An 11,902-nucleotide genomic window follows, 5' to 3' on the forward strand; every position below is an offset into this window, starting at 1 on the left:
ATGGCTTTTGTGACATTGTCCCAAAGTAGCAAGTTTTCTGCTTTTGGCATGAGCAGGCTGTGGGGACATGTCAACATTGTGTAATATTCGCATTGGCTTCCAAGCCGTGTGTCCAAAAGCCCCTTCTGGGGCTGCCTATTGGAGCAGACTAGAGGGGTGAGGCTCTGGATCGCCCACCCCCATGTCATCAGAGAAACTTGAAACTTGGACATGCTAGAGACTGGGCTTTAAGTGACCCATGGTCTAGAATGTCAGACAAATAATTGAATGCAAGCTCAGGGATGCCAAACACTAGGCAACCCCCAGGAGGGGGTCACAGTCAATGATATACAGTTTGTTACTGTTGCAGTGACCCTATTTTAGCCTTGACCCTGGCTAATCTGAGAAAGCTGGTAAAATGGGGATAATAGTATCTATTGCCCAGGAGATTGCAAGAACCAAATGGGATAATGCTTACAAAGGCCCTCATGTTGTAGGAAGTTGTGAACAGTTGTCTAAAGTACAGTGCCTGGCACATACTATGTGAAACAATAAATAAATAGTAGTAATGGGGTGGTGGTTGCTGTTATTAATAAGAATAATGAAAACAATAAGCAGAATTTTCAGTTCATGGAATGTTGCTCTCAGTCATTGATCAGATAAATGTCTCCCTTTTCCTGAGGAGAACATTCAGGGCCATCAGAGTAGCAAAATGAGGATTAAACCATTGGCAGAATTCAATGAGCTCCAGGAACTAATGATTATCCTGGGGCAAAGGACTTTCTCATTCAGGCCTGCCAGTACCTTGGCTGGCTTGTGAGTACTGCCGTCGGATAGAATACAGGCCAGGAACCTGCATTTATCACATTTGGCCAGAAGGTGGTGCTGCTGCTTTATTTGAGTCAGGACTGCCCAGGCTCCTGGCTGCGGAGGTTGCTGGCGTTTATAGCGTTTACAAACTGAGAGGCTGTGGGTTGGTTTGAAAAGAATAGAGGCAGAAGGGGTATTTGCTCCAACCCCAAAGTTGTTCATTGCTTCACAGCTTCTTTAATCTGATAGCCTCACTTTCAATGCCGTATACCTGAGAACGCATAAAATCAGGTCTCCATGAGCAATTTGTCTATTTCCCAATCTTCTTGATACTGACTTTTGACCTCTAAACTTGTTTCTTATTTACAGATTTTCTTGCCGCTTGGGCTCCCTCCACACTGTCCTGTGGCTGTGGCAGATATGTCAACACCCTTACATTCACTGCGATTCAACAATACAATGAGGGAGGAAAATGTTGAGCCCCAAAACAAGCGGATGGCCTTCTCTGGACCAATGACAGAGACCAGAGCAGACGTACAGATTCTGCATTCTCATGAACAGTTGCCTATAGTCTCAACTTCAGCCTCAGACCCTGGAGGGACATCCACACAGTTGATGACATCTCCAGCCTTTGACACCATGTCTGCACCTCTAATGGGAGTACCAAACTCTGGAGAATTATCCCCACCCCTAATGCCAGCCTCAGACTCTGGGACACTTTCCCCATTGCTAATGCCAGCCTCAGACCCTGGGGCACTGTCCCCATTGCTAATGCCAACCTTAGATTCTGGAACATTGTCCCCATTGCTGTCCACTTCAGAGTATGGGGTAATGTCCCCAGGGATGATGACAATTCCTGACTTTGGAATGATGTCCACAACACTAATGGCAGCACCAGATTCTGCAGAGATATCACCATTGGCAATGCCAGCTCCATCCTCTGGAGCGATGTCTACACCTATAATGAGCACTTCATCCTCCGAGGCAATGTCCACACCATTAATGCTAGCCCCAGATTCTGGAGAGATATCCCCAATTCTAATGCAAGATATGAATCCTGGCGTGATGTCTACACAGCCAGTGCCAGCTCCCAGCTCTGAGGCAATGTCCCCATTGCAAATTACAGATGAAGACACCGAAGCAATGTCCAAAGTGCTAATGACTGCTCTAGCCTCTGGAGAGATATCTTCGCTGCTAATGTCAGGCACGGACTCTGAAGCAATATCCTCACTGATAATGTCAGCCCTAGCTTCTGGAGGAACATCACCCCAGCCAACAAGCACCCAAAACTCTGGGGGAATACCTACCCCTCTCATGTCAGATCTAGACTCTGGAATAATGTCTTCACTTTTAATGTCAACTCCAGGTTCTGAAGTAATGTCCACACCGCTACTGTCAGTCCCAGATGCTGGAGAAATGTCCACATTACCAAAGCCAGCTCCAGATGCTGAAGCAATGTCCCCAGCAGTAATGACAGCTCTAGCCTCTGGAGTGATGCCCACCCAAACGATGCCAGCCCCAGGCTCTGGGGTGATGTCCCCATGGTCAACACAAAATATAGACTCTGAAATCATGTCTTCTCTGCCAATGAGAGCAACAGCCTCTGGGGAGATGCCTGCACCACCAGTAAGAGCTTTAGACTCTGGAGCAATGTCCACACCGCTAATGGGAGCCCCAGACTCTGGAAATATGTCTACATTGCAAAACACAGTTCCAGCCTCTGGAGCCATGACCACCTCACTGATGACAGTCCCAAGCTCTGGAGTGATGTCCACAGAGCAAATGTCAACCACAGCCTCTAGAGTAATGTCTGCACAGTTAACAATGGCCAAAACTTCTGGAGCAATGCCCACAGGCTCTATGAAAGCTGTGGCAAAACAACACATGAGAGCCACAGCCTCTGGAAAGATGTCCACGCCACTGAGGAGAGCTCTAGCTTCTGGAGCAATGTCCACCCAACCAGTTATGGACACAGCCTCTGAAACAATGTCCGTGCCACAATTGACAGTCCCAGCCTCTGGATCAATGTCCATGCTGCAAATGAGAGCCCCTGTCTCTGAAGCAATGTCCATGCCACAAATGAGAACCATGGCCTCAGGATTGACATCTGAACCACAGGTGAGAGCCATGACTTCTGGAGCAATGTCCACCCCACTAATGACAGCCCAAACCTCTGGATCAACATCCACCCTGTTAATGAGAGACACAGCCTCAGGAGTGATGTCCTGTCCACAAATGAGAGCTCTGGCCTCTGGAGCATTGTCCAAGCCACTAATGACACCCAAAGCCTCAGGAACGATGTTCACGGAACAAATGGCAACCACAGCTTCTGAAGCAATGCCCACACTGCTGATGAGAGACACAGTTTCTGGAGCTCTGTCCATGCCACAAATGACAGACACAGTCTCTGGAGGGTTGTCTGCACTGCTAATGAGAGACACAGCTTCTGGAGCAATGACCACATCACAAATGACAGCCACAGTCTCTGGAGGGATGTCCATGCCACTAATGAGAGCTCAAGACCCGGGAGTAACGCCTGCCTCACTAATGAGAACCAAAGCCTCTGGAAAGATGCTCGGTCAGCCAATGAGCACCCAAGATCCTGGAGGGATGTCCATGTCTCCCATGAGATCCATGACTGCTGGAGGGATGCAGATGAGTGCCCCAAACTCTGATGTGATGTCCACACCAACAATGAGAGCCTGGACCTCTGAAACAATGTCCACACCACTAATAAGAACCTCAGACTCTGGAGAGAGGCCCTCACTGCTCACAAGAGCTCCATCCTCTGGAGAGATGTCCCTACCACTAATGAGAGCTCCAGCTTCTGGAGAGATACCCACGTCTCTGAGATCCTCAGCTTATGGAGCCATGTCTGTTCCACAAATGACAACCACAGCCTCTGGAATGATGTCCATGCCACAAGTGAAGGCTCCCATCTCTGGAGCAATGTCCATGCCACTAACAAGATCCACAGCCTCTGGAGGGATGTCCATGCCACTGATGAGAGCCCCAGACTCTAGAGTGACATCCACATCACAAATGATGCCCACAGCTTCTGGAGACATGTGCACACTACCAGTGCGAGCCCCAGCCTCTGGAGGGATGTCCCCACCACTAGTAAGAGCTCCAGCCTCTGGAACTATGTCCACACCACTAAGGAGACCCTCAGCCTGTGAAACTGTGTCCACAGAGTTAATGAGAGCTTCAGCCTCTGGACATATGTCCACTGCACAAACAACAGCCATGGTCTCTGGAGGGATGTCCAAGCCATTAACGAGAGCCCCGGCCTCTGGAACAATGGCCATGCCTTTAATGTCAGCCATGGATTCTGGAGAGATGTCTATGCCGCTAATGGAAACCATGGCCTCTGGAGCAATGTCCATATTGCAAACCAGTGTTGCGAACTCTAGATCTATGTCCTTGCCACAAACAACATACACAGTGTCTGGAGGGATGGCCACAGCGCCAATTAGAGTCTCTGCTTCTGGAGCAATGTCCACATCATTTATGAGACCCTCAATTTCTGGATCGATGCCCATGCCACTACCGAGAGCCACAGCCTCTGGATGTGGCAAGGGGATGTCCATGCCACAAATGACAGCCACAGACTCTAGAGGGAGGTCCACACCACTAATGAGGGCCTCAGGCCCCGGAACAATGTCCACACCACAGACAGCCTTTGGAGTGACTCCCACTCTGGAAAACAAAACCACAGACTCTGGAGAGGCTTCCATCTCTCACAGTAACATCACAGCCTCTGGATCAAAGCCCACACCACACATGACTACCACAACTCCTGAAACTACAAAACCACCACCAAAGGAAGTGCCATCCTTCGGAATGTTGACCCCAGCACTCTGTTACCTCTTAGAAGAGCAGGAAGCAGCCCGGGGCTCATGCTCTGTGGAGGAAGAGATGGAGATTGATGAGGAGAAGCAAATGAAGGGGTTTTTGGACGATTCAGAGAGAATGGCGTTTCTGGTGTCTCTTCATCTGGGAGCAGCAGAGAGGTGGTTCATCTTGCAGATGGAGGTAGGAGAACCTCTCTCAGATGAAAATAAGTCTTTCCTGAGAAGATCCCAGGGCGTATATGACTCCCTATCAGAGATAGACATCCTCAGTGCTGTTCTTTGCCATCCCAAACAGGGCCAAAAGTCAGTCAGGCAGTATGCCACTGACTTCCTGCTGCTGGCCCGACATTTGTCTTGGTCTGATGCCATTCTACGGACCAGATTTCTGGAAGGACTCTCAGAAGCTGTTACCACCAAAATGGGTCGGATCTTCCTGAAGGTGGCTGGCAGCCTAAAGGAGCTGATAGACAGGTCTCTGTACACTGAGTGCCAGCTGGCTGAAGAGAAGGATTCCCCGGGCAACTCAAGCCAGGTTCTGCCAACAGCCTGTAAGCGGAATAATGAGGAGGCCATGGAGAATGAACTGAGCTCTCAGCAGCAGACTGAGGAGGTAATGAGGGGGAAATTCACCGATGGTTTTTGAGCAGAGAAATGAGGAGGTCACGACAAGGAATACATCCTGCTTCCTTGATAGAATCGGGAAGAGGCAAGGGGGAGGCATGGAGCTCCTAGACCATTAAACCCTAAGCTGGAGTTTCATCAAGTGAGCATGGCTCTGCAGTTATTTTGGGTATATTAACTACTTTGAGGAACAATGTCCTGCCCAAGTTACTGAGGACATGGGATAGTTGAAGTACGAATTCTTCTCATTATGAGGGAACTGGCAGGGCTCAGTTCCAATTCTCCCCTTGTTCCAAGTCCAATTCTAATAAATGGGTCTTTTGGGAGCTGGGGCCCATCTACAGCAACAGGTGTTGTGGAGTCAGGTCACTAAGGAATTAGAATAGCCTACTCCTTGGTCACACTGTATGCAAGTCAGACAAATTAGCAAAGTGCCTTGATCTGCTAGGTTACAGAACTTATCCAGGCAGAACACCCCTTGTCATAGTAAGTGTGGCTCTTACCTCTGTTGTCTTTTTCTCATTCCCAGCACCAGCATGTTCCCAAACGCTGTTACTACCTGAAAGAGCACAGAGACCCCCAAGAAGGTCTTCATGACCACCTTGGACAGAGCACAGGCCATCATCAGAAGGCCCATACCAACAAGTAAAACTCCATGGAATCTTCTCCTGTGATGTCTGACTCGACTGCTAACTGGAGGACTGGTTCCTGGACCCATTCCATTCAACTACATCATAAACCTTGTTGCCTTCACCCTTCAGCCTCCCGCTCCAGGCACATCCCACCTTACCTCTCACTTGGCTGATTTGACCTTCTCTTTCACCCACATGCCTATGACCTGCCCTGACAATCAGAGTGTGGACCACAAGAGTGTATGGTGTATGAGGTTTTGAACTCCCATCACCACCAAGGCCAGTACTAGTTCTTGGTCCAGGGAGACGTCTAGGCAGGATAAATCATATCTTACCTCAAAACCCCTTAGTGTATCTTGCCATGTGTCAACAGGCAAACTTGAGGAAGCCCTGGTTCTATTTCACCTGGCAGGGGAGCCTATAAGGAGAGCGATGCCAACTCCTATACCACCCTTGTAACCCAGTAGACTTGCCCTGTATGCCCCAACTCATAGCACCTAAAATGGGTCTCCAGGGTCCTTGCCCTGTTTATAGTATCCATCCTGAACCATTCGTTTTGACCCATAATAATAATTATAGTGATAGTATGATGGCTACCAGTTATTGATAATGTATCTATCATGTGACAGGCATTGGGCTAAACTCTTGACAAACACCATCTCACTACATTCTTACAGTAATACAACTTGTTCTTGTGTTGTCAGCTTCTGACCTCTTGATCTGTTGTTTATGGCCTTTGTCGTGTCCCTCAGTGCGCGTTCTCCAGCTCTGACCTCTGGGTGACCCCCTCAGTTGTTGATTGCTCTCACTCCCCTTGGCTGTTGTGCTTCATGGCCGGCACTCTTAATGAGGGTCTTGGTCTATAAACAGGCATAGATAGTTAGAACATAATGTGAGCAGTGTTTGCCTTCAGGTGGTGGGGTTATGGGTAGTTTTTATTTTCTTCTTTCTACTTCTCTATACTTTTCAGATTCTCTACAGTAAGCATGTATTACATTTGTAATTATAAAAGTAAATAAACTTCATTTATGAAAAAAGAGTTCATTGTGGCTCCTAGAATTTGATTTATTGTGTCCTTTATTCCACCAATATTAGTTATGTAACTTATGTCAGCTACTGTTTGGGGGACAGACAGATAAGAATCCTGCTGATATGAACATTCCATTCCAATGCAGTGGGGAGAACAAGAACACACCAAACTTAGATTGGAATTGTGAAGGCTGTGAAGAGAAGAAATCAGGACAATGGGGAATTTGATGCAAATAGGACCAATTTATGTATTCAATAGTAGTCCATATAATTGAGTTACTCAATAATCTTTCAACAACAGTAGGAGAGACATGATTAGAAACTTATTTTAGATAGTTAAATTGGTAACAGTTTGGAGACAGGATGGAGGAAGGGATCAGAAAGCAGCTGAGCCCTCTACTTCAATAGTCCACGTAACTGACTGGCTGGGTGACTTAATCTAGGGTGGTGGCAGCAGAGATGGTAATTCATGGACAGAGACCTAACCTTCTCTGAGGACTCAAGTCCACTGCTCCAGGACTCAAGTCCACTGCTCCATTACCCTTAACTTTGGGTCTGATTTCAGGAAGAGGAAAATGATACTCAGGAAAGACAGATTGGCAGACAAATTGGCAGCCCCTTGATACTGTACATAAGAATCTGGCCATGTGGGTTGCCTGTAGCTGCCTCAATCACCAATGCTTTTGCCTCAGGATAAAGAAGGTGCCATAAGTCAGGAAATACGAATTCCAGAGAGATGGCTGGCCCCTGGCGACCCAGCTTTCCCCCTCTTCTCTGGGTCTGTTGGCTCACACCTAGCCCAGTCCAAGACCAAGTGGAGTTTGGACGTCCTTTTTCTGCCAGGATTGCTCTTAGCTAGGAAAAGTACTGTCGAGTTTTCTCTCTGCTGAAAAAGAAATGGATAATATAGAATTTGCAACTTATGCCTGGAAAATGTATACAGAAAGGACAATGTCCTAAAAATGAACCTGATTTTCTTATAGCCATGCTAATGGAGAAGGATGGCAATTCTTTTATTTATTTTTCTCCCTAGCCATTCTTCTTCTTCTTGTTTTTGCTGTCCTCTCCTTCAAGCTAACATCACTAGAGATAAATGGAACAAATGAAGCCCAATCGTACCCTGCCAGAGCTCAGTCCCTGTTCTTCTACCCATCCTAAAGGTTTTATTTAGAAATGTTTCAAGAGTTCCTCAGCATCTACATGGAGCTGGGCTACTATAGGCCCAAGTACTTGACACCATTTCATCTGCTATAAAATGGGGTTTCAAGTTTCTCCAGGCCTCACTGGTCCATGGGTAAAAATAATGTCCCATAAGCAGGAAAATCTTGGATGTGATGGACCACTGTCACCACCTGTGTTACAGGATCTCAATCCCTTGAAGGTTTCCCCCAATTATTTGTGGCAGATTTCAGAAGTTTCACATGCTCTGAGACAGTCCTCTCCTGTTGTTCTTTGACTCCTACCCTGTCCCATGGGAGTCAGCTGCCCACATTGCCACTTGAGGGGAGCCACTATACCCCACCCAGATACTGGCAGGTGCTTCTGGCTGTGAGAACACAGAAAACCCTCCTCAGAGGAGGCGTGGATTCTGGAGTGCTCACAGCTGCACACCTGAGTGGAGCCTAAGTGGTGCTGCCTTCTCTTTGGTAGCCTTGGCTGACGGAACTGATGGCTCCCCCAGAAGGGTGGAAATGCCTCTTGGAATTCTGTGCCACACATTATCACCTGGACACCAAAAGACACTGCTTCTACCACACGTCTCAGTGAGGCCTGCATAAGAGAAACAGCTTCAGCTTCTACCTGCAGCAACATCTCCCTGCCCTTGCTCAAACATTCAGACTTGGTTCCTGTGCCAAGAACAAAGGCCCTCAGGTCCTCTATCCAGACTCACGCTTCAGTCCCCATTTCTGTGTTCTTCTACCTGATCTCTACTCCTGCTGAGTAGAGACTCACCCAAGGTGCTGTAAATCCAGATTTCTTCCAAATCACTTTGTTCCAGGTGATGAAATGCCAGGAACCCTCTCCACACAACCAATCTTTGGGGCACAGCGGGAGACCAAATGTCAACCTTTCCTCTTCCTTCATCCTTCTGCCATCCTGTCACCCACCAACCTTGTCCCTGTTTCTGCTCCTCAGGGAACAGCATAGAGAACTTTCTCTTAAAGACCACTATTCCCATACAAGTACAGGCTCAGGCTTAGGCTGCTGCTGAATGATGAATGCCTCAGACAGTTTCCAGTCATTTCTGAGTTTCACTTTGGGCTCAGCCAGGCTCAGTCCACTGGACTACTGGACTACACTGGACTACTTTGATCAGATCAAATGAGGGAACCTTCCCCTCCGTTTCTTCCAATACACCATTGCTTCAGACATTGAGGCACTTTCAACCTCATTCTCCAATCAGAATATTACAGATAAAATAACTCATGCTATAGAGAGACTAGCCCCCCTATGGATTGTGTGTTTTCTTCCTCCTCACATGGTCTGAAAGCAACTTGAACAATTGTGGGACGGGGAAGCAAGCTGCTAGATCTCTTATGACCAAAGGGAAGATTTATAGATACTGTAGTAGTTTGAAATGACACTGGATGGGGAGACTTTTCTTTTTCTGTCTTTTTTTTTTAATTTTTAAATTTTTTAGACAAAATCTTGCTCTGCTGCCCAGGCTGGAGTGCAGTGGTGCAATATCAGCTCATGGCAACCTCTGCCTCGTGAGTTCAAGTGATTCTGGTGCCTCAGCCTCCCGAGTAGCTGGGATTACAGGTGCCTGCCACCATGCCTGGCTAATTTTTGTTATTTTTAGTAGAGACAGGGTTTTGCCATGTTGACAAGGCTGGTCTCGAACTCCTGACCTCCAGTGATGTGTCCGCCTTGGTCTCCTGAAGTGCTGGGATTACAGATGTGAGCTACCATGCCCATCCAAGACTTGACTTTGAGTACTTCTGTCTCTCTCTCTAACAAGCTGGATAGTTTTAAACAGGCTGGACACTGTATCTCTTGAGACTTCAGTTTCCTCTTCTCTAAAATAGGAGTAATTGTTGTTCTGCAAACCTTGCAGCATTGTGGGGTAAAGATTTGTGATAGTGCTTGGAAAAATCAAACGCAAGACATATAAATGTAAGAGCTTGTTATTGTCTGTTGAGGGGGATCAGACTATGCCACTCCCAAATGTGTCACTTTAGCATTGTGATTATTTTGAGCTGAGGGCAATTAAGAAGTGCAATTAAGGAGTAGCAAATGCAGAAAGAGTTCTTTGCACCCCCATATGCGTTAAAGTAGGATGTAAATTTCCCTTTGTTTCTCCTCTGCTCTCCTGTACCATGAAAAAACAACCATCATCACTAGAGACAGAAAGTCAGCACGAACATAGGTCTGTATAAACAAACTTTTCTAAAACAACCTGTATCTTCTATTAGTTTCATATATATATAATATATAATACATATATTATGTATTATATGTATTTTATATTATATATAGTTTTTGAGGGTACAAGTGGTTTTTGGTTACATGGATGAATTGTATAGTGATGAAGACTGAGATTTTAGTGCACCTGTCACCCAAGACACTAATATTTACCTTCCCACAATTTACTTCTCCTAGAAGCCCAAACCTCTTTTCCTTTGTCTTGTCACTTCTCCATAAATTATCACCCTTTGTTAAAATGGCATATAAGCCTCCCTCCAGATCTTACCACTTCTTTGCATCTTCAGTTCTTTTCTCTGAAAGCCCCTGTGCATGTAACAATGAAATATTAATATCAAACAAAATTTGCATTTCTTTCCTCTTGTTAAAATCTGTCTTTTATTAGTGTGATTTTCAGGTCCCAATTACAGAACTAAGAAGACAGAGGAAAAGAATGTTTCCTCTCTTACATTTGCTTGGCCATGAGGGTGTTGGGAAGTGCATGGGTTAGGATAGGACTAGTTGGGACATATTCAGAATCCAATCTCTTTAGGGGTTCTATTTAAACTGTGAGGGGAGGTTTAAAAGTAAATCCAACACAGAAAACTGGCAAAAGCCACAGTTTAATATCAGCACCTATGGAGCACTTAACTATTGAGCACTTAACACAGGCTCAAGTGCTGGACTAATTAAATTATCTAGATTATCTCATGTAATCTTTACAACAAGCCTGGGAAGGGGATGGTCTCGTTAATCCTATTTTACAGACCAGAAATCTGAGTCACAGAAAGGCTATGTAACTGGCCCAAGGCTACAGAGCTAAGAGGCAACAGAGCTGGGATTTGAGCACGTGCAATCTGACCCTAGAGCCTACACATGCAATGCTCCACTGTATGTACAGCTTCGTTATTCAGAGCCAGATGGCTCCTGTGAGCATTCACCCTCTTCTCCTGAACAAATTTGCCACTGAACAGCAACCGATATTTGAAGTTCATAAAGTTGGAGGTCTGAGCAAAAATGGCCCTGCTTTTCTCTTTCTCTGTCTTAGATCCAGATGTGAATCTTCCTGGAGGTATTTGGGGGAATGTCTTCAATATTCAAGGAAAAGAATCAAGAGTTGCAGAATTCTATTGAGCTCAAGAGATTCTGCCAGGGATCTCACTGTAGCCTCAGAGTGCAGTAGCCTCTGTTCTGAGCTCTGGCCTAAGAAGGAGGATAAGATTCTTTCCTAAACATCTTCCCTTTGAGCAGATACACATCTTGGACCCAGATTCTGTGTGGAAGAGTATAGGATTCTGAAGGTGGAAGGCATTTTTATGGTTACACCAATAACTGACACTTCTTTCTCATCACTTATTTCTCCCTCCTTTTCACTTCTCCCTCAGGAAAGGGGAAATGTGGGTAAGGAAGAAAAATGATTAGTCCTTTAGATACTCCATATCGCTGCCTTCCAACAGCACCCCCCTCCCACAGAAGGTCAACCTAGTTTTAACATTGAGGGGGAATACACACACTAAAAAGGCACCAGACGTTTCTGGTTTTGGCAACTTGGTAGAGATAACCTAGAGTGGT

General features: G+C 46.2%; 1 protein-coding gene across 2 annotated transcripts in view; it reads left to right on the top strand.

The window, feature by feature from the left end:
• Positions 1-6,935, top strand: part of RGAG1 (retrotransposon gag domain containing 1) — a 96,930-nt gene extending 89,995 nt beyond the window's left edge. The window contains exons 4-5 of one of the 2 annotated variants that reach the window (XM_011951678.1): positions 1,159-5,253; positions 5,794-5,980. In XM_011951678.1, coding sequence (XP_011807068.1) covers positions 1,210-5,253; positions 5,794-5,913 — 4,164 coding nt within the window. In that variant the 5' untranslated portion in view covers positions 1,159-1,209 and the 3' untranslated portion in view covers positions 5,914-5,980. Of the gene's footprint in view, positions 1-1,158; positions 5,254-5,793 lie in introns of both variants that reach the window. The other variant, XM_011951677.1, reaches the window with a different exon arrangement.
• The last annotated feature ends 4,967 nt before the right edge of the window (positions 6,936-11,902 follow it).

The sequence above is a fragment of the Colobus angolensis genome, unplaced genomic scaffold, assembly GCF_000951035.1.
Source record: "Colobus angolensis palliatus isolate OR3802 unplaced genomic scaffold, Cang.pa_1.0 Scaffold324, whole genome shotgun sequence".
Classification (NCBI taxonomy): Eukaryota; Metazoa; Chordata; class Mammalia; order Primates; family Cercopithecidae; genus Colobus; species Colobus angolensis.